The 23829-nt window shown below is 41.6% G+C and overlaps 1 protein-coding gene across 1 annotated transcript in view; it reads right to left on the bottom strand.

Annotated features, from left to right (window-relative positions):
• The window catches only part of PLG (plasminogen), a 191103-nt gene extending 173848 nt beyond the window's left edge, over window positions 1–17255 (bottom strand). The window contains exon 1 of the mRNA XM_089668611.1: window positions 17151–17255. Within this exon, the coding sequence (XP_089524737.1) occupies window positions 17151–17199 (49 nt within the window). The 5' untranslated portion in view covers window positions 17200–17255. The remainder of the gene's footprint in view (window positions 1–17150) is intronic.
• Window positions 17256–23829: the final 6574 nt, after the last annotated feature.

Genomic DNA, 23829 nt, shown 5'->3' with positions numbered 1-23829 from the left:
GATTCTGTGGCCCTAAGTAACGATTCTGTGGCCCTAAGTAACGTTTCTGTAGCCCTAAGTAACGTTTCTGTGGCCCTAAGTAACGTTTCTGTGGCCCTAAGTAACAGTTCTGTGGCCCTCAGTAACAATTCTGTGTCCCTCAGTAACAATTCTGTGTCTGTCCCTAAGTAACAATTCTGTGGCCCTCAGTAACAATTCTGTGTCCCTCAGTAACAATTCTGTGTCTGTCCCTAAGTAACAATTCTGTGGCCCTAAGTAACGTTTCTGTGGCCCTAAGTAACGTTTCTGTGGCCCTAGGTAACGATTCTGTGGCCCTAAGTAACGATTCTGTGGCCCTAAGTAATGTTTCTGTAGCCCTAAGTAACGTTTCTGTGGCCCTAAGTAACGTTTCTGTGGCCCTAAGTAATGTTTCTGTGGCCCTAAGTAACAGTTCTGTGGCCCTCAGTAACAATTCTGTTTCCCTCAGTAACAATTCTGTGTCTGTCCCTGAGTAACAATTCTGTGTCCCTAAGTAACGTTTCTGTGGCCCTAAGTAACAGTTCTGTGGCCCTCAGTAACAATTCTGTGTCCCTCAGTAACAATTCTGTGCCTGTCCCTAAGTAACAATTCTGTGGCCCTAAGTAACGTTTCTGTGGCCCTAAGTAACAGTTCTGTGGCCCTCAGTAACAATTCTGTGTCCCTCAGTAACAATTCTGTGTCTGTCCCTAAGTAACAATTCTGTGGCCCTAAGTAACATTTCTGTGGCCCTAAGTAACGTTTCTGTGGCCCTAAGTAACGATTCTGTGTCCCTCAGTAACAATTCTGTGTGTGTCCCTAAGTAACAATTCTGTGTCTGTCCCTGAGTAACAATTCTGTGTCCCTAAGTAACGTTTCTGTGGCCCTAAGTAACAGTTCTGTGGCCCTCAGTAACAATTCTGTGTCCCTCAGTAACAATTCTGTGTCTGTCCCTAAGTAACAATTCTGTGGCCCTAAGTAACGTTTCTGTGGCCCTAAGTAACAGTTCTGTGGCCCTCAGTAACAATTCTGTGTCCCTCAGTAACAATTCTGTGTCTGTCCCTAAGTAACAATTCTGTGGCCCTAAGTAACGTTTCTGTGGCCCTAAGTAACGTTTCTGTGGCCCTAAGTAACGATTCTGTGGCCCTAAGTAACGTTTCTGTGGCCCTAAGTAACGATTCTGTGGCCCTAAGTAACGTTTCTGTGTCCCTAAGTAACGTTTCTGTGTCCCTAAGTAAAGTTTCTGTGGCCCTAAGTAACGTTTCTGTGTCCCTAAGTAACGTTTCTGTGGCCCTAAGTAACGTTTCTGTGTCCCTAACTATCGTTTCTATGTCCCTAAGTAACGTTTCTGTGGCCCTAAGTAACGATTCTGTGGCCCTAAGTAATGTTTCTGTGTCCCTAAGTAACGTTTCTGTGTCCCTAAGTAAAGTTTCTGTGGCCCTAAGTAACGTTTCTGTGTCCCTAAGTAACGTTTCTGTGGCCCTAAGTAACGTTTCTGTGTCCCTAACTAACGTTTCTATGTCCCTAAGTAACGTTTCTGTGTCCCTAACTCTCTCCCTGAATACAGCCAGGTCTGCCTCTGTTGAATGACTGGAGGCAAATGGAGAATTCTAAAATGGCCGCCATTTATAGCTCGACCATTACACAGTGCTGGCTGGCTGGCTGCTGATTGGCTAATGCGATCACATGTCATGAATGAATGCATTATGGGTCAGCGCGCCTTGTCTGCGCGCCTTCCCAAACATCCCCGCTCCGTCGCCGCACATGTCGCCGCCATTTTAGGAAAAATTTCGATTCGCACATCCGAAGTCTGCTTATTTTCGGATTCGGCGCGAAAATCGAAATTTTTCTAATATTCGAAGCGAATTCCACTTCGCCTACTTCGATTCGCTCATCTCTAATCACCACCCTTCAGGCTGGTAAGACTCCAGGGCCTGATGGCCTTCTCACAAAGTTTTATAAAACTAATGTTGATATTATAGCCCCCTACTATTTTCAGATCCTTCAGGTGGCTCTGGACACCAGGGGATTTATTTACTAAAGCTGGAGAGTCCAAAATCAGACTCCCTTCTGCATAGAAACCAATCAGCTTCTAACCTCAGCTTGTTCAATGAAGCTTTGGCAATGAAACCTGGAAGCTGATTGGTTTCTATGCAGAAGTGAGTCTGATTTTGCACTCTCCAGCTTTAGTAAATAAACCCCCAGTTGTCTTCCACCCTCTATGTCAGAGGCTATTGTTGTTGTGGTGCCAAAGCTGGGGAAGAGTCCTGAATCCTGTGCCTCTTATAGGCCAATTTCGCTCCTTAATGTGGATGCCAAAATCCTAAACAAAATATTGGCTAATCTCTTAAACTCTGTCATTCTGCTATTAGTTCATGGCGATCAAACTGGCAAGGGCACAGACATCAATATTCACTGCTTACGGCATAATATTGCCTTTTCCCATGAATGTGACTTTACTGGGTTAGTAGCATCTCTAGATGTGGAAAAAGCCTTTGACTCTGTGGAGTGGGAATTTTTATGGCAGGTGCTTAGAAGGTTTGGTTTTGGGTCATAATTTATTTCTTGGCTACAGCTGCTGTACGTTGCACCTACGGCTTGATTGTGCACTAATAACAACCTGGCCTCCTCATTTCCCCTTGGAAGAGGAACTCAACAAGGATGCCCCATCTCCAGGATTGTTTGTGTTGGCGATTGAGTCTATGGCTCTCTTTCTTCGCTCCTCGCCGGCGGTTGGGGGGATATCAGTGGGCCCTTTAACTGAGTTTATATCACTTTATGCGGATGATATTCAGCTTTATCTGGAGGATGCCTCCACTTCCCTCTGGGCAGCACTGGAAATCATTAATTTGTACAGTTGTTTTTCTGGAGTGTGGGTCAACTGGGACAAGTCAGTCTTGTTTCCGCTAACCTTCTTGACGCCTACTGATCCGACCCCTCTACAATGGGTATCTCACTTTAAATACTTAGGTGTAGTGGTAAAAAATTAATCTTTATCCTGTGCTACATCTGATACACAAATGCCAGGTCTGGAAGACACTCCCTCTAACTACGTTGGGCCGTGTTAATTTGATAAAGATGACTTTCCTTCTGAAATTCTTGTACATTGTACATCTTTCATCACACCTCGGTACCTACTCCTGTTTCTTTTTTTTTACCAATTTGGACAAGATCTTTACCTCTGGGCTGGCTCGGTCCCTCGGATAGCAAAAGCTGTCTTGCAATTACCTCTCTCTGCTAGGGGTTTAGTGTTACCCTGCTTTTGGAATTATTATTGGGTGGCAGTGCTGGTCACTGTCCGCTGGTGGTTCTCACAATTGAGGTCTAATCTATCGGTCAACCTGGAGGCTGCTTTCCTGAGGTCATACCAGGTATACTGAGGTGTGAAGGCTCCCCCCCCAACATGACTCGTCTGATGCGCACAACAGTCAGGGTCTGGGAGCAGACCCTTTCCCACACTTCAAGACACTTTTCAGCTTCCTTCGTGGATGCTCTTTAGATACTTGCAGCTGAAACATGCGGTGCAGACACAGTTCCTGATGGCAGTAACGGTAGTGCCTCATAAGGTGGAAAGATTTCTTATTACTCTAAATGTGAATAAGTTTCTTTCCTCAATTTACCTTCACATCACTTGCACTGACTCTTAGTTTGGCCATCGCCTACTACGCACCTGGCAAGCTGATATCCCCACTATCACTGAAGATGATTGAAATGAGGGGATCCAGCACTGTGTGTCCTTATTTTGGAGACAGATTCATTCAGTTAAAATTTCTTCATAGGGCTTACTATACTCCTCTGTGCCTCTCCTGGATCTATCCCACCCGATCCACACTCTGTCACAGGTGCAACCAGGCACAGGGCCCTGGATAATTTTATTTCCCTGGCGGGGGTTCAGCTCTCTCAAATTCTAAGACATTGTTTACATTTGTATTGAGTACCACCTGCTGAATGCAATCCATTCAACTGAATAGGGGCAACCTGCAGGAACACAATGCATGTGGTTTTGGCATGCTCGTGCAGGGTTTAAAGTGGTTAAAACTGGTGGTGAAGAAGCAACACAGCACCTCCTCACTGCCTGCCAAATATTTTACTTGGATGCATACTGATTCTTTTCTTAAACACTGTGAGGACATAAAATGTTTTCAAAAGAGAGTTATAATTGGTACCTACTGCATAAGTTCACTGTGTATCCACCTGTATTTGCACATCCATTGACTGGATATTAGCTAACCTTACTGTGCATTACTGTGTGTTTTTGCACCTCGTCAGTAAAGCTGGCCATACATGGGTCGAATTCTGAAAGAAGTTTCTTTCAAAACCCTTTTCTAAGAAATTTCAGTACATCATTTTGCCTACAGCCATCATTTTGCCTATATCAGCAAACACATTATCTCCCCCCTCTCCCCAATCAAAAATATCTACCATTAAAAATCCCCACTATGCCAGGTAAAAATGTTTGCAATAAGCACCTCATTCCCTCCAGCAACCCCATAAAAATAAAAATTTGCCCCTCCAAGGAAATCTCCCTCCTAAAGCAAACCCCCCCCCCTCAAGCATCCCACTGAATAGGAAAACATTTCCCCTTCTACCTTGTAAGAAACCCCCCACGCCAAGCAAAGATCACCTCTGCAAAATACCTCCCTCCCTCAAATATCCACAGAAAATGAATCCCCATCTCTAAACTCACGTTCCCAAAGCAAAATACCTGGCTCGGTCAACATCCCCCCCCCTCAGCAACAATTCCTAATCCTGAAGAAATCTTCCCTTCATTCAAGTAAACTCTCCTCCCAGAAGCAGGTTATTGCTCTTAACCAACCACCTGTACATTTCCCCAAAATAAATTCCCCCCTTCCCCAAAAGCAAATCCACTCCTCTCTCCTTATCCCCTCTCCAAAAGAAACTCCCCTAGCTGGAATTTTCACCCTCTTCTTTCCCCAAACAGAAGTTCTTTGCCTCTCCATTTATCAGACCGCAGGAAAACTTTTGCATTCCCTTCAGTCTCCTTTCGGCTGTGTTGAGAAGAGATGAGAAGGAGTCTGAGATCCTTCAGTTGTGCGCTGTCAGTTGCCTGTATCTGTGTGCATTGTGAGCATTGGGATCTCACACGAGATGGCGGGTAGGCATCTGGAGCTTCATGTCTCTCTGGAGCCTCCTGTACCAGTTTATCAGTAGCCTTTTAGCTGTCAGCTAAAAGGCTACTGATAAACTGACTGCTTTTGCTGTGCTGTTGCTGAGGCTGAGCAGTGGGGCAGCAAGGACACCGACTGGGCATTTTGGTAGGATACTCTGGGGAGGTTTGGACCCCCCCCCCGCCCTTATCTACACCCCTGACCAGGCAGATGGGACATTTTTCCATGTTATCAGAGAATGTCCCCTTATCCAAAGTTTTTGGCAGGAAGTGATCAGGGATAGTAACACAATGGGTGATTTAGCTGTCGGGTTAGACCCCAAGAACATTCTTTTAGGCATATGTGCGAGTTTTTATGCTAAAAAGGCTATCCTTAAGAACTGGAAACTCTCTGTACCCCCCACGATTACACAGTGGCTCTCACTGATTGACTCTGCACTGCCCCTGTATAAACTAACTTATATGGGACATAAGTGCAAAATCTGGGATGCTTGGGTAGAGGCTAGAGCCTTGAATAGGCATTCACCCCTGCTGGTTCCCCTTGTTGGGGTTCCCCTCACTTTTGCGTTTACTCTCTGAGGTGATTTTCCTTCCAATCTTTTCTCCCTCTTCTCTTTAATCCTTTCTTCTCCTTCCCTTTTCTGTCTTTTCCAACTGTCCCCTATCTCTAGTTTTGTGTTTCTGTTTTCTTTTTCATAGGGGACTGTAGGAATCTTCTTCTGTTCCCCTATGAAGTTGGAACTCACTTACTTATTTCCTCCTTAATCCCTGTGGTGGTATTTGGAGATTGGCTCTAACGGATCTGTTATTAGTTATTTCATTTCTCTGAACAGTTTTGAATGTCACTGACCCTGATTTTCTGAATTGCAGATTTTTTTAGTGGTTGTCCTTGTACCCTTGCAATTCCTTTATTTAACCGTGTTTCACAGAATATTATGTGCTTCACTGTTACAGTGTTATGTTCTGTATTATTTTTTTTCTTATTGACTAATAAAACTTTTCTGGTAAAGAAAAAAAAAAGTTTTATTCGGAATTAGGCAACTTTGATTTCTGTTGGGAAGGATGTTCCAGTTAATGGGTCCAAAGGTAAAAACGCTCCTTGCCAAAATAAACCAGTAAAAGGCCAGGTCATTTCTTCCTCCTGCTTAACAGTGATCTGTATCAGACCTGAACATTCCAATGATGAAATGTGATATAGAGCAACACACAGTATTTTTTTCAGAACACACTTCTCTTTATTTCACCAAATTTAGCCCTTTGGCGCCAAAGCACCTTGTCCTCATGTTGATGGGAACAAGGGCCTCTTCCCCACAACTGTGGCCTGTGGTTGTGGGGGGTCTATTGGAATCTGGAAGCCCCCTTTCCTAAGGGGGCCCCCAGATACCAGCCCCTCCCCATATGTAGTGTAAAAAAAAAGGAGACAGTCTTTGACAAGTCCTTTATTAAAATTAAAAGTTAAAAAAATGCCCCCCAAAGTAGATCCAACACCAATCACGATGCCTGCTGCCACCGCCAACCCGAAAAAAAAAAAACCTGCTCCACTCTCGATGCTGACTCCCAGCCGTCTGACAGCTGCGCCCCGATAACAGTTCTTAAATACTGTCATGATGACACGAGGGGATGGGCTTCCCCTTGTGATGCCATTCTGTGTTGTGATTGGCCAAAGCATTGCACCTGACCTGGGGTCAGGTGCATTGCTTTGACCAATCATAATGCTCTGTCAGGGTGTATTGCATTGTGGGGCATGGCGGGCAAACTTAGGTTTGACTCGAGCATAGAGTCCAACACTATTAGATAGTGCCGAGCTGAGATTAAAAAAATCTGCCTGGTTTAGATCTGCAAAAGGTTTGTCGTTTCTTGATTGAAATCCATGAACGACAAAATCAACAGTGAACCCCTTTGAAATCTACAGGAGGTGAATCATGATGCTAAATTAAAAGAAAAAAACAAGTGAAATGTGCCAAAAGTCTCACAAATGTGGTATCCCTATACTCATGAGAAATAGTAAAATGTGGTTTGGGGTGTAATACTAAGTATGCCCATACAGTTTGTGACAAAATATCTTATTAATGGACAGCTGTGTGTAAAAGAAAAACATTTTCATTTTCTTTCTTCATTTTTTAAAAACCTGTGGCAACATGTGACCTTCAAAAGACTCTCCATGCCTCTAATTAAATACCTTGTAGGGACCTTTTGTGTATGTTTCTCCTCTGATGTTCAAAAAATGTGATAGGTAGTTAATCGGATGCAGTATTTAGACCTCTAGTGCACTACAGTTTTTTGTTTTTCTTTACAGGAGTAAATGCAGACAAGTTTTTTCAATGTGCCTGTACACATAATTCCATAAACATTCACTGAGTATAGTTCAGTAAACAAACAAAGAAAACTCCAAAAAAACAGAAATCTGAGTTGCTGGTCAATATTTTAGGTGTGTACACATACAAATACAGACATATGTTTGTACAATATTCCCCTCAATAAAATATCACATTCTGAGAGGTAGAATTATCTTATGCAGGTACATGTAAATACTCTAAAAACAAATGCCTGAAACTACAGCCAGGAAAACTGATGTTCAAACATTAGTACTGTGTGCAAGTACCCTTATGCTCCTTGGAAGCCTGAAGGTACTCCTTGGTTTTTTGGGCCCCTCTATGAAATTGGAAGTGAAACGTCTCATATGTGGTATCCCCATACTAGAGAGGAGTAGAAGAATGTGTTTTAGGGTGTCATTGTAAATATGCCCATGCTGTGCTTGAAAAATAACTTGTTAAAATTACAACTTTGTGAAATAAAATCAAATGTATTTACTTTCTATGTTTACAAAAATATTGTGGCAAAAAACTACAACTTCAAAAGACTCACAATTCCCTTTCACTAAATACCTTGGAGTGTCTGTCTTCCAAAATGGGTCATTTTGGGAGTGTTTGCACTGTATTGGCTATTTTGGGCCTCAAGAAATGAGATTATGCAGACAGAACAATAGGGTTTATACATTTCACATATACAGTATATACCGTATATAGCTTGTAGATTCTATGTTTCACACAGACTAAATAATATACACTTTTCTTACCAGAAAAAGTAGCAGAATACGATTTTGTCTAAATTTATTAAGAAAGATTATTTATTGGCAAAGCTTAAACATTAGTCTTTTTTCTTTTATACACTAAAAAATAAAAACCCAGTGGTGATTAAATATCCCCAAAAGAAATCCATATCTGTCTATAAAAAAACATGTATAAAACTCATATGGCTACAATGTTGCATGACCAAATAATTGTTAGTCAAAGTATCACAGTGCTGAAAACTGAAAAATTGCCTGGATAGGAATAGGTCTTAACATGCTGGTCTTCAAGTGATTAATTAATAGAAGCAGGCTCAAAATTATTGAAATTCAATGTGTACATGATTTAAACAATTGATACATGTTAACTATCTAGCTGATGCCATGTAAGGCTTATGGCGGCAGCAGCAGGTGTATTTGCGAACACCGACTACTAGCTATCAGTTTTCTGGTAGAAGTGACAACCATCTGTTTTAAAATTTCTGTAAATGATGAGGTATGTTCCAAACACTCATGAGAGCTGAAGAAAGGGCTTTTAGAAACATTCTCATTTTTACAGAACAAGTCCAGTTGGCTGCGGCTAACTACTACTTGATATACCATAGCCTGAATAAATGGGAACCTTCACAGACGTACAAACTGGAAAAAAATATTTACTGTAAAATGTAGTCCTGTTCCTAAGCATTCCATGAGAAGTGCAGAACTTCATGTTCTGTAAATTGAGAATTAATTACACTAGAAAAAAGACTCCATTTTAGCATGGTTTTCTAATCCTTTATGAGTTTCATTTTTACTTTATCAAATTTCTGCATTTTATAAACTGGTGTAAAAATAACTGCTATGTGCAGAATTATTGGAAATGTTCAGGAAAACAAAAACATTTTTTAGATCTTTACAAATAGACTTCTAAGATTATTGTATACAGTGATCAATGTATACCCATCATAATGGATTTAAAGAGCCTGCTCTTGCTGGCCTCTATCTAAGAATGCTGATTTTCTGGTGATTTTAATACTCCTGGTCACTGTCCAGAACAAGTGCTCATAAAAAAGGACAGAGAAAAGTCAGAATTCCTATTTCCGATCTTTACATTTACTACAGTAGGGAATCTTGTATCTGACTTCTGATACATGTCTCTATAAGATATATTTTTGTACTTTCAGAACACCTGCTCCAACCAGCGTATGCAATGGAAAACTAGCAAACAGTTGAGACAACAGATATCATTTTGTATCAGCCACCTGCGTATGTCCCCTTCTTTGCCATATTATTGCCTCTGCTGGTGAAAACTGTGTAGTTATAAAATACAGTGGATCTCTGTTTTATTTCTGTATGTTACAGTCTAGTAAGTAATGTAATTCACACTGGGATCTACTGAGAATTTGGAACCCTTACAGATACAGATCCTGAGTTTTGGGGAAAAGAATATGTATTCCACATTCTAGTAAAACTATTAAACATATACAGTATAAAGGAACCCTTTTTTAATCAGAGTATAGCATCAAGGGATATTAATCTGTTAAGTAGCAGAGGGGGTTGTTAATCAGTTTCAACTGCTTTGGTGTTAATGTAATTAACAATGGGTGCACCAGATGGGCAACAATGAGACAATCCCCAAAACAGGAATGGAGGCTACTGACATTTTTTCTCTACTCATCTTTGCTGACTGTTTTTCACCAGTTTTGCATTTGGCTAGAGTCAGTGTCCCTACTGGTTGCATGAGGTGATACCTGTACCCTGCAGAGGTTGCACAGGCATTCCAACTCTTCCAGGATGGCCCATCAATACCTCCGATTGCTAGAAGGTTTGTTGTGTCTCCCAGTCTCAAGAGCATGGAGGAGATTCCAGAAGACAGGCAGTTACACTAGGAGAACTGGACAGGGCTGTAGAAGTTCCTTAACCAATCAGCAGGACCAGTATCCAGTATCTGCTCCTTTGTGCAAGGAGGAAAAGGATGAGCACTGTCACAACCAAACAAAATGACCTCCAGCAAGCCACTGGTGTGAATGTCTCTGACCAAACAATCAGAAACAGACTTCATGAGGGTGGCCTGAGGGCCTGACGTTCTCTAGTGGCCCTGTGCTCATTGCTCAACACCATAGAGCTTGATTGGCATTTTCCATTGAACACCAGAATTGGCAGGTCCGCCTTTAGCACCCTGTTCTTTTCACAGATGAGAGCAGGTTCACCCTAATCACATGTGACAGATGTGAAAGGGTCTGGAGAAGCCATGGAGAATGTTATGCTGCCTGTAGCATCGTTCATCATGAACGTTTTGGTGGTGGGTCAGTGGTAGCCTGGGGAGGCATATCCATGAAGGGCCGCACAGACCTCCACAGGCTAGACAATGGTACCCCGATGGCCATTAGGTATCAGGATGAAATACTTGGACCCATTGTCAGACCCTATGCTGGTGCAGTGGGTCCTGGGTTCCTCCTGGTGCACGACAATGCCTCATGTGGTGAGAGTTTGCAGGCCCCCATTGAATGGCCCCCACTCTCGCTTGACCTAAATCCAAGAGAACACCTCTGGGATATCATGTTTCAGTCCATCCGACGCCGCCAGGTTGCACCTCAGACTGTCCAGGAGCTCAGTGATGCCCTGGTCCAGATCTGGGAGGAAATACCCCAGGACACCATCCATTGTCTCATTAGAAACATGCCCCTACGTTGTCAAGCATGCATGCAAGCACATGGGGGCCATACAAACTACTGAGTACCATTTTGAGTTGCTTCAATGAAATTTCAGTAAAATGGCCTAGCCTGTTGTATAATTTTTTCACTTTGATTTTCATAGTGTCTTTGGATTCAGTCCTCTGTAGGTTGATAATTTTCATTTCCATCAAACGATGGGGCATCCTTACGTTCCTAACACATACCCAGTCCATATCAGTATAGGTATCCAGCATGATATTTTCCTCATTGAGATCTGATGTGTTTTCAAATTGTTCCTTTAATTTTTTTGAATATATATATATCTATTCAAAAAAATTAAAGGAACTGACAACTCATGGGGCCCCTGTGTCCTTGCCCACACTCAAACCACACCCAAAAAGCCTATGAAAGGTACCAAGAGCATCTCATGGGGCCCCCTTCTGACCCCGGGCCCTCGGGCAGTGCCCAAGTTCCCGAATGGTCAGTCTGCCCCTGACATATATATATATATATATATATATATATATATATATATATATATATACATACATACAGGTGAAACTTGAAAAATTAGAATATCATGCAAGAGTTCATTTATTTCAGTAATGCAACTTAAAAGGTGAAACTTATATATGAGATAGACTCATTACATGCACAGCAAGATAGTTCAAGCTGTGATTTGTCATAATTGTGATTATTATGGCTTACAACTCATAAAACCCCCAAATCCACAATCTCAGAAAATCTGAATATTGTGAAAAGGTGCAATATTCTAGGTTCAAAGTGTCCCACTCTATGCAGCTAATTAAGCCATAACAACTGCAAAGGGTTCCTGAGCCTTTAAATGGTCTCTCAGTCTGGTTCAGTAGGAATCACAATCATGGGAAAGACTGCTGATCTGGCAGTTGTGCAGAAAACCACCGTTGACACCCTCCATAAGGAGGGAAAGCCTCAAAAGGTAATTGCAAAAGAAGTTGGATGTTGCCCTGGACATGGGCTTCAAATTAACTTTTGCACAATATTCTAATTTTTCGAGTTTCACCTGTGTATATATACACACACACTAAAAAGATATGCATGTATATGTTTTATATTTACAGATCAGCCTAATTAGAGTAAAATTATTTATAGGGGGTTTATGATTGTGGAATGTGTAGCGAGGCCATTGCTGTTTCCCTTTTAACCACTTCCTGTCCGGACACTTTTACCCCCTTCCTGTCCAGGGCAATTTTCAGCTTTCAGTGCTATCACACAGTTGCACAGTCATACAACACTGTACCCATATGAATTTTTTGCCATTTTTTTGAGACAGATAAAGCTTTATTTTGGTGGTATTTATTTACCACTGGGATTTAAATTTTTTTTGCTATATAAATGAAAAAGTCCAAAATTATTTAAAAAAGTGTTTTTCTTATAAAATTTTGCAAATAAATAATATTTCATCATAACTCTTGACCAAAATTTATTCCGTTATCTTTTTAGTAAAAAAAAATACGCCAAACTAGTTATAACCAAAAATTATAATTTTTAAACTTTTTTTTTACATTTTTATTTTATTTTTTTATATTATTATTTATGTTTTTTTTTTTTCTTTTACATACCGTCAACCTAGCAGTGGGGTAGTTATGAAGATTTTTTTTACAGTGATTGCTTTTACACCCATATAGGATGTAAAAGCAATCATTTCTCTTTCTCTCTGTCTGGATTCTTGCAGCCATTGAGAAATACTGTGTGAGCTGTGATTGGTCAGAGCTTGTCACATGGTACAAGGCTGTTGTGAATAGCCTTGTACCATGTGACCTCTGTGATCATTCACAGATTTCACACATAGTAAGCAATAATGTCACAAGTGAAATCTTGCTTACTACTTTGCATGTGATCACTGATTGGCCAATCAGTGATCACATGATCGGGACCTCGCACAGAGGTCCCAACCGACGATCGGTGTTTCACTGTGTCCGGAGGAGGCACAACTAGAAATAGCGGGTGCCGTTTATGACCGGCAACCTGCCCCTGAAGTGCCACCACTTTGCCGTTGAAAAACAGCAGGCGGACGGCAAGTGGTTAAAGAAATGTTTCCATTTTAAGACTACATGTTGTCAGAAAGGGTTTGATTGGCTCATCTCTCAGCAGTATTGGAGTGTTTGTGGGAGTTGCAGTTTCATCACAAAGGCAATGTAACTTTATACTGCACAGGACTACAGGACCAGGATGCTTTGCAAGGAGGAGGGGGGATGGTGAACCATGTGTGCTTTTGCAGAGGACATGTGAGGGCTAGTCTGCAGCCCTTACTGTGGAAGTACACTGACACTGTTTCCAGATCATCAGCAGTTGCTAAGGACAACGGTTATCTACAGCAGCTGAAGTCAGCAGCAACTGTGATAATTGGTACCAGTCACCCATTACATCTCCCACTGCAGAGAGAGGTCAGAGTGTTGGAAATCGCAGGTGTGTGTGACCATCCCAGGAGAGGCACCTAACAACAGGAAACACTAGTCAGAGAGAGAGAGAGAGAGAGAGAGAGAGAGAGAGAGAGAGAGAGAGAGAGAGAGAGAGAGAGAGCCCCATTCATCATCCCTTTGTCAGGGCCTGGGATTGAACCTGGTCCTTCTGCAGTGAGAGGCAATGTCTCTTCTCACTGAGCTATCTGGAATGCTGGACAGCTCCCTTGACAATTCTTGGATAATCCTGCCTTGTGCCTTGATTACTCTTGAACCTTGAACCCCTTGCTCCTCCCATGAACTTCCTTATAAAAGCCATGTCCATGCACTTCCTCCTTGCCAGATTATTGTGCCTTTCCAGTCAATATCCTGCTACTGGTCCTGCTGCTGTCTACACCTCCGCTAATGACCTTTGGCTTGTTCCTGACCACGATTTCGTCTCATCCTAACGTACTACGATTGATCTGCTACCATTTGTGATCGACCCTTGGCTTGTGACTGACTCTGCTTTCGTCTGATCCCTAACCTGTTGATTCCCAGTCTGCTCATTCCCTGGTGGGGTGATCCTGAGATCTGCGACCTGGTATTAACATCCCAGGGGGATCTGCTGGTGTACCTATCCTGCTGGTTTCAGGTAAGCATTTTACTGCTATAGCAACTGGTCTCTGAACCTGACCTTATATCGTGACACCCTTCAATGAGTTAACCCCTGGAGACTGTTCTTCTTGGATGTGGTGAGCAACAGATAACCAGTGGCACGTCAGTCCTTAAAGCGGAGTTCCACTCACTCTGTAAAAAAATAAAAGTCAGCACCTACAAAAACTGTAGCTGCTGACTTTTAAAACAGCCACTTACCTGTCCCATGATCCCACGTTGCCCCCACGGCAGCCCGTCCTGTATTCCAGGAGGCCAGCATCTTCAGTGTGGGCACCCAGCTGTGAAAGCTTGCGGCTTCACAGCCAGGTGCCCATTGTGCATGTGTGAGTAGCCCTTTGCTTTCAGAATGGCCCCTTCATCTTCTGGGACCTGTCACGTGTCCCACAAGACTCCGGGGAGGGAGGGTAGGAGGACAACCTCTGTTTCCGATTGCCTAGGCAATTGCAGCGGATTTGAGAGCGCGGGTACCTGTCAAATTCGGGTCCCCCCCCCCCCCGATTCCCAAAGGTGCCAATCCTTAATGGGGAGTGTGGGACGAATGTTTAAAGCGGAACGTCCCTTTTTGGGTGGAACTCCGCTTTAAGAGCGCTCCGCCGATTCAATAACACAGGCCTGTGCAACACATAGACTCACACAGTGTTCAGTGTTACAATCCTACAGCATACAAGTGAATTTGGGACTGAGCCTAAAGAGATGTCAGTTTATCTGGGGACATATTGCTGCTGTAGTTGCAGGGGGTTAATTCTGATCTATAACTATACCGGTATATACATATATACATGAATATTGTGTTTATTAATGTGATTGTGACAATTCTAGAAGGTCTGTGTATTCAGTGCATTTAACTGCTATTTTCCAAGTTAATTTGCAGTCTATTTGCAGAGTTTTACCTGTCTTATTAAACCTATTATAAAACGTTCCACAAGGTGTACTGGTGTGCTGTGGATCCAATATATATATGGTTCATCACTGAAGTAAGGACAGAAGTGCCCATTAATTCCAGCAGCTCCTTCGGGGGTGAGCGCTACACGTGATAACAAAAGAACATCTCTACATTTTATCCCTCTAACGTAATCATGGCATACAAAGATGTTATGAGACCTCTCCAGGTTGGATCATCTATGCTCGTACTTCTCAAATCCATGAAAACAAGTACAGGTACACTTTGGTAGACGGAGATCTCTCTTCCTTAAGCATACCTGTACATATTTCTATGGATTTCTAAAAATAAAGGTGTATTTTCTGAGTTTACTGAAAGTGCAGTCATGTGTTCATTTACTATTTTAACTTGCATATACTGTACATTAAAGTGTTACTAAACCCAGGACCCTACATTCCATATATCTGTTCTCCCACAGTACACACAACATGGAAGTGCAATTATTTTAGTAAATATAAACTGCTAAATACCTTTTAGAGCAGTCTTGTGACTTCTATCAATGTCCAGCCCACTACTAGCTAAAACTTGTAGGAGGAGTTTTCTTTCTACTCTAGGATGATGGAGATCCCCTTGACCTCTGTCTGGACAGTGCTGATTGGCCCTGTGCGGATCACATGCACTCTCCCAAGAAAAAAAAAAACCTCTCTCTCGCAGTACACAGCAAACTGAGCATGTGCATGTGACCACAGGTTCATTCTGTATCAGGTGGTCATTTCAGCAAGAGGAGGGGCAGAGAAAACAGAATCAAACAGCCTTTTTACACAATGCAGAGGATTAACCCCTTAGGTTTACTGCATACACAGACTGATTTTACTGTTGTAGGTTTAGTAACACTTTAGACTACTCAAGAGTTGGTTCTGGCCAGCTGAGTGGATTGCTTTTAAAAAGGTATGGATTCTTTCTTGGATACACAGAATATAGCTGGATACTAACATTTATAGGTAAAGTTGATCCAGGGAATATCCGATTGCCTCTCGGGGGATCAGGAAGGATTTTTTACCCCTGCAGGAGCAAATTGGATCCTGCTTTGTTGGGTTTTTTTGCCTTCATCTGGATCAACTGTGGGTATAGGATTATAACTTTTTTTTTAATGGTTGAACTGGATGGACTTTTGTCTTTTTTCAGCCAGACTAACTATGTAATAATAATGCCTAGGAAACACTGCAGATTTGAGAGTAAGATAGTTAACTGGCAACAGAGTGCTGTATCAGCATCACAAACTTTTTTTAATTATGGCAATAAAAACATATCAAAGAAACATAAAAGTCCTTACTAGATGGTATCTGGTTTCCTTCTTACCTGTCAAAACTCTATCCAACTTCGTTGCAACTCGTTTTAGGGGATGGCATCTCCAATGTACTGTGTACTATGGTAATAAGGTGGCAATGCCCTAGCCTCAGGGGATTTTGGAATAGAGTTTCTGCCCTACTGAGACAAGTTACTGGAGTCTCAATCACAATCCCCATTTATTGCTCTTTTGCATGAGCCACTTGAGAATCTTTCCAGTGCTGCTCAGAGACTTAAATTTTTTATGCTATTAGTGGCTAAATTACCTATTGCTAGATCATGTTGAAAGACTTCAATTTCTCAGATATAGCAGAATGTATTATGGATTAAGACCCATTAAAAACTTGCTGGTATCCTTCAGGATATGAGCAAACATTTTGAATAGGTTTGGAGCCCATGGGCGTGCTACATGCATGTCAATCCCTAATTTTCTTGGGCCACACATTTGATCATTCCTACAGTGCTCTGGGTTTCTCCTTTCTTTCTTCTCATATTCTTTTATGCTTTTCCTTTCTACTTCTCTTTCACTTTTTTCTTTAAATATTATAAACTCAGGCGATTGTGACATAGTCCTCTGCTGTAGATATCTGCCTTATGGTGACTACTATGCATTTTATGTGCAGTGTGTGAGGCACTCTAGCTAATATTCTTTTAATATGGTGAAGTATTGTCACATTACTATCAATTCTGACTATCACAGCAATGTTTTCCTACCTTAAATCCTTAATAAAAACATTGAATGTAAAAAAAACATTTAAAAGAATAAAAAGAAAACATGCTTTTAAATGCTTCTGTCAATATTACATAATTTCTGCTAAATGCCTTATTATACTTCTATTCAGTCCCATACATCAAATATTCCAACAACTCAAAACACTCTATTTCAACAACCTTTAACTTTACTACAACCCTAACAATTTTAGCAAATACAACTTTAGGCATTCTAACAGCAAATGTAATGCATTTAAATCCAGCACCTTACCTGAACATGTCAGTGAAATAAGGAGCAACACAAATTTGCTAGTGATCATGGTAGGTGATGTTTAAAAATGAGGTATAAATTGAAACCTAAATGCACTTTAGATGATGGACACAGAAGTCTCTTAAGCAAACAGAGCAACTAGTTTCGATCAATCATTATCCAAGTGACCTCTAGAACCTTATACTTTAAATTGTTCAAACATAGCCTTGAATGGAGGTGTTGTAAGCTCCTATTTATGTTTAATGCTTAGTAAGTAGAATATGTACATCTTTGAAGATCTCTGCGGCCCACAAAAATCACTGTGCGAATGTCAAAAATGATTAAAATATTACAGCAACACACTGAGCTGGTTCTATGGTTTAATTTAGTAGTTTTTGGGGTGGAGCTCTCACCGCTTAATGGTACTCCCTGTTCTAAGTCTCCCATTCATTAAAAGAGAAGTTTGGGGAAAAAAACAGTTGTACTCACCTGGTTGGATGCAGTGTCAGTCTGTTACAAGACTGAGACCAAGAGCAATCAAAATAAAAAAACACTGATCGCTCAGTACTCAGTCCCCAGTGAGCACAGAGTGCTGACTGTCATTCTCCAGCTCTCTGCTTTGCCCCTCCAGCACTCAATAGAGTGCTGGGCTCTGGAGGGGGCAGGAAAGGCTGGCTCAGGCGCTGAGGTGCGCTGAGAGGCTAATCCAGCTGCCGGTCAGTGATCTGGGTGGATCCACACATTAACCACTTGCCCTCCAGAGGATTTAACCCCCTTAAAGACCAGGCCTCTTTTTGCTATTTTGGCGCTGCACTATTTCAACTGACAATTGTGTGGTCATGCAATGCTGTACCCAAACACAATTTACGTCCTTTTTTCACATAAATAGATCTTTCTTTCAGTGGTATTTGATTACCTGTGCACTTTTTACAGTATTTTTCACACTATAAACAAAAAAGACCTAAAATTTTGAAGAAAAATGATATTTTTTACTTTCGGCTATAAAGAATATATAGTGAACTCAAAGTACACTCATAAATTTAGGCCAAAATGTATTCAGCTACATGTTTTTGGTAAAAAAAAAATCCCAATAAGTGTATATTGATTGCTTTGTGTGAAAGTTATAGCGTCTACAAACTATGGTATAGAGACTGCAATTTAGGCAATTTTTTTGCTATACAGAGCTGCACTAGTTTAACTGACAATTGCACGGTCATGCAATATGGTACATAAATGAAATTAACATCCTTTTTTTCACACAAATAGAGCTTTCTTTTAGTGGTATTTTTTTTTTTTTTTTTGGCTCTATAAACAAAAACGTTTTGAAAAAAAAATATTTTCTCATTTCTGTCATAAAAAATATCCAAAAACTCAAATTTCATCATAAGTTTAGGCCAAAATGTATTCTGCTACATGTTTTTGGTTAACAAAAACCCCAATAAGTGTAGATTGATTGCTTTGTGTGAAAGTTAGAGCATCTACAAACTATGGTATAGATAATGAAATGTATACAGCTTTTACTTTCTGACTACCAATTACATTTCTTGAGGTGCTAAAATACCAAAACAGTACAAACACCCCCAAATGACCTCCTTTCGGAAAGTCGACACCCTAAACTATCTGCTGAGAGGCATATTGAGTCCATGGAAGATTTATTTTTTTCCCACAAATATTTGGAAAATGACAAACTTTTTTTTTAAGCTGTCATTTAAATTATATATTTCTCCCACAAGCCATGGGTATATGTGGAATTACACCCCAAAATACATTCTGCTTCTTCTATCGAGTATGGGGATACCACATGTGTAAGACTTTTTGGGAGTCTAGCCACATACAGGAGCCCTGAAATGCCAGGATAGCACCCTTTTTGGAAAGTAGACACCCCAAGGAATTTAAAAAGAGGCATGGTGAGTATTTTGCAGATCTCATTTTTTTTTCACAAGGTTTTAAAATATAAAAAAGAAAAGAAAAATATGTTTTTGGTTTTTTTTTGTTCATTTTTCCAAAATCTTGTGGCAACAAACGAGATCTGCAAAATACTCACCATACTTCTTATCAAATTTTTTGGTGTGTCTACTTTACAAAAAGGGGTCATTTGGGGGGTTTGGTGCTATCCTGGCATTTCATGGCCTCCAAAACTGTGATAGGTAGTCAGGAAGTGTAATGAGGAAATAAAACCCTTTAACCACCCCCCGCCCGCCATATAGTAATATGACGGGCGCAAGGTGGTTCTCTCGTTCTGGGAGGACGTCATATGACATCCTCCCATTCTCACTGCGCATGCGCGGCTCAGGGAGAGCTCGGCGATCGGCAGATCACCAATCACGGAAAGAGCCGAAGATGTCGGCTCCGTCATGTGATCAGCTGTGTCCAATCACAGCTGATCACATGTAAACAGGAAAATGTCGGTTATCGGCATTTTTCTCCTCTCAAGCTGTCACGCTGACAGCTCGAGAGGAGAGCCGGTAATGAGCTTTCCGCGGAGGGGACATGTACACTGATCATCAGAGCACTGATGATCAGTGTGCCCTGATGATCAGTGTAGCCCCAGCAGTGCCACCTGTCAGTGCTCATCAGTGCCTCGTGCCAGTGTCCTTCAGTGCCTACCAGTGCACATCAAGGCCACATATCAGTGCCCATCTGAGCTGCCTTTCAGTGTCACCCATCCGTGTGCATCAGTGCCACCTATCAGTGTGCATCAGTGCCGCCTAACAGTGCCTGTCAGTGCCGCCTAACAGTGCCAGTCAGTGCCATATATCAATGCTGCCTTTCAGTGCCCGTCAGTGATGCCTGTCAATGCCCATCAGTGCCACCTACCAGTGCCTCCTCATCCGTGCCCATCATTGCCACCTATCAGTGTCCATCAGTGCAACCTACCAGTGCCCATCAGTGCAGCCTCATTAGCGCACATCAGTGAAAGAGAAAAATCACTTATTTACAAAATTTTATAACAAAAACTAAGAAAAAACATTTTTTTTTCAAAATTTTCAGGGGTTTTTGGTTTGTTTAAGAAAAAATAAAAAACCCAGAGGTGATTAAATACCACCAAAAGAAAGCTCTATCTGTCACCAAAAAATGATAAAAATGTCATATGGGTACAATGTTGTATGACCGCGCAATTTTTATTCAAAGTGTGAGAGCTCTGAAAGCTGGACATTGGCCTGGGCAGGAAGGGGGTATAAGTGCCCTGTAGGCTAGTGCAGTGGTGGGCAACCTTTTTTTTCAACTGAGCCAAATCTCGCCAAAACTACGATTGAAATTTATTTTGAGAGCCACATTTTTAAAACTGAAAATACATCCCCCATATAGTAATTCATCCCCCCCATAGTAATTCATCCCCCCTATAGAAATTCATCCCCCCTATAGAAATTCATCCCCCATATAGAAATTCATCCCCCATATAGTAATTCATTCCCCATATTAAGTCAATTCACTTACCTTTGCGCGTTCTTCTCGCCGTGTTCCCGCGCCGTTCTGGTCTTCAGGGCGGACTGTGAGAGGAGAGGAGTTCGTCACGCTGCCCCGCCTACATCCTGGCTGCCCCGCCTACATCCTGACAGCTGCAGAGTCCTGACTTTTGGGGCGGCCGCCCGAGAGAAGGGAGGGGAGCGGGCGCCCGGCACACAGAAGAGCCGCATTTAAGTTTGTAAAGAGCCGCATGTGGCTCACGAGCCGCGACTTGCCGACCACTGGGCTAGTGGTTAAAAGCCTGAAGGTGCTTATTGGATTTTGGGGTCCTATACTTGGCTAGACTGGCAAAAAGTCTCACACATGGTATCCCCATACTTGGTAGAGGAATGTATTCTGGGGAGTAATTCCACATATACCCATGGCAATTGTGAGCAATAAATCATTTAAGAGACAATTTTGTGTAAAAAAAAAAATAATTTTTTTGTCATTTTCCAAAAACTTGTGGTAAAAAATTCTTCTATTGACTCAACATGTTTCTCAGCAAATAGTTTGGGGTGTCTGCTTTCCAAAAAGGGGTTGTTTTGGGGGTGGGGGCATTTTTATGTCCAGCATTAAAAGTTTATGCCACACATCATTCACTCTTCTAACCACCTGAAGACCAGGAAATTACTTTGAACCCCCAAACATTATATATATTTTTTAAGCAGACACCCTAGTAAATAAAATGGTGGGTACTGCAATTTTCTATGTCACATAGTACTTGCGCAGTGATATTTCAAATGCAGATTTTTTGGCAAAAAATAATTTTTTACTTTTTAATGCACATAAACACAATATATATTGGCCAATTATTTGGTAAAATATAAAAGATGATGGTATGCCGAGTAAATGGATACCAAACATGACATACTTTAGAACTGCACAATGGCGACAAACTGCATACATTTTTAATATCCATAGGCAATGCTTTAAAAGCCTTTACAAGCTACCATTTTAGATTTACAGAGGAGGTCTAGTGCTAGAATTACTGCCCATGATCTGATGTTCGCGGCGATACCTCACATGCATAGTGCAACCGCTGTTTACATACTGGCACAGGGTCAACGCTCGCAGGTGATGATATGATGAATCGGGTCTGTGGACCAATACAACAGCAATTAATTTTTTTTAGTAATGCACATGTTGAGAGTTAGGTCCAAAAAAAATCTAAATTTGTAAACTGTATTGGGCTTCCATGCGAATGGTCTGGAAAGGTTTGAATTTGGGTTGGCAAGGATAAATAGTTGTGCATATAAATTGCTTTGATCCGCAATCAATGCATACAGATCTTCCGTGAAAAACAGCTCCAAAAAAATCAAACGGAGTAGTTAAATTTGCTGTTTCCACCTGAATTCTGGGTTGGGCAGTGAATGCGGGGAAGTACGGTGCTTCAGAATTTGTGGGCTGCCAATCGGGATTTGCAAGCACATCCAGAAGGATACTATGGGCTCTACAGGCCTGTGCGCGAATTCTTGCTGGGTGGGGGACAATACTTTTGCTTGCCACCGCACCAGCTTGTACTGCACTTATGGGACTCTCCACATCACCAAGTGATACTGCAGTGCTGGTATGTGAAAGACCAGGATGTACTAGGCCGCTGGTGTTTGCCAGTTCACCAAAAGGTAGCGTGGCACTAGTACTGGGACTCTGCTGCATATGAGAGTCATTAAAATTTACCGGCAAGTGTTAACGGAGATCAGGCCTGATTCTGCAAACACTGTGGTTTTGTGTGCAATGTGTCAAATGACAGTGACCTACTGATACTGATGTTCTAAATATAGCACTATCCTTCTTTAATTCTTTGTCCCTGTTTACAAAGTCCGGATGTGACGAAACGTGTCCGGGGCACGTGACGTGGTGACGTAGTGACGCTCTTCCGGAAGTGCGGTGGCGACCATCTTTGATCCTGGTACACGCGGTTGTGCCTTCCTGGAATCCTCATGTGTTTTGGGTGACTGGAAACCTACCACAGGTGATCTATTCCCCCTCGGGAGTGGGATGGTGAGGATACCTACACACTTCTGAGGAGAGGCAGGATTGTGGAATAATCTTCTTGGTGTGGAAGCTGATTTCATCTTATTTTAATGTAAGTTGCTACAATAAAGTGTTATGAGTTTTTATGACACATACTAATCCCTGGTCTGTTTATGAGGTCTGTGGGAAGTGGCTGGAAAGGCTGAAGGAACAAAAAGGTTGGAAATAAGTATTCAGACCCTTGATACTATTCTGAGGGTAATTATGCACTTCTCTTATTGGTATGCAGTGGATTGATACCTAAGGCAGAGGGATTTCTTTTCACGGTTGCGGTGGCACGTTAGTTTTGTCTGCATGAAACACGTGTGGCACGTTTTAATATACTTTTTTGGAGATAATACACATGTTGAGTTGTTTTTTCTTTGAGGTATATGAAGATTTTGTTTGGAGTATATCACAAAAGTGGTTTGAAGATATGAAGAATTGAGAAATTACAGATAAAGATTGTTTCTATGAATTAATATTTTTGGGACTTTATTTGAACTTTGGTTTTTGATTTTTGTTTTTGGACTTTATTTTTATACACTAACATTTAGTATAGGGTAATCAAGTTGCTGAAAGATTGATTTGGTGACCTACTGATACTGCACTTGCTGGGGGAGAAAGGGGGGGTAAGCGTAGAGGCTAAACGCAGGTGCTGGCAGTTGCCGGGGCCGATCCCGCTAACACTGTGTTTTTGGGGACGCTATACTAATGTGAACGCTGGTATAGTGCTGATCTGACCAAAGATATTGACCTGTTCAGACACTATACTAGCAATGGATGTGTATTGTGTGTGAGCGTATTCCTGGCAATAAAGGGGTAAAATGTGATTACTGGTGTACTGACAGGCAATCTAACGCTATCTGGAAGCGGCGTGAAAACCACGGGAGCGTGAATCGTGTGTGTGTGTGTGTGTGTGTATGTATATGTGTATATGTATATATATATATATATATATATATATATATATATATATATAATGTGTGTGTGTGTGTGTGATTTTGCGCACCTGTGCCGCCCTGTAGCAGTATTTCTGCTATAGGGTAGTCAGGAAGCGGTTTGTGTTATGGTGCTGCATTACTTTAACTGACAATTGCGCGGTCATGCAACACTGCACGCAAATGAAATTTATGTCTTTTTTTCCACACAAATTGAGCTTTCTTTCTGTGGTATTTGATTGCCTATGTGTTTTTTTTTTTTTTTGTTTTTTTTTGCGCTATTAAAAAAAAGTCCG

The sequence above is a fragment of the Staurois parvus genome, unplaced genomic scaffold (genome assembly GCF_062004578.1).
Source record: "Staurois parvus isolate SC_StPar_1 unplaced genomic scaffold, SC_StPar_1.0 ptg000059l, whole genome shotgun sequence".
NCBI lineage: Eukaryota > Metazoa > Chordata > Amphibia > Anura > Ranidae > Staurois > Staurois parvus.
This window is presented reverse-complemented; position numbering and strand designations above follow the sequence as displayed.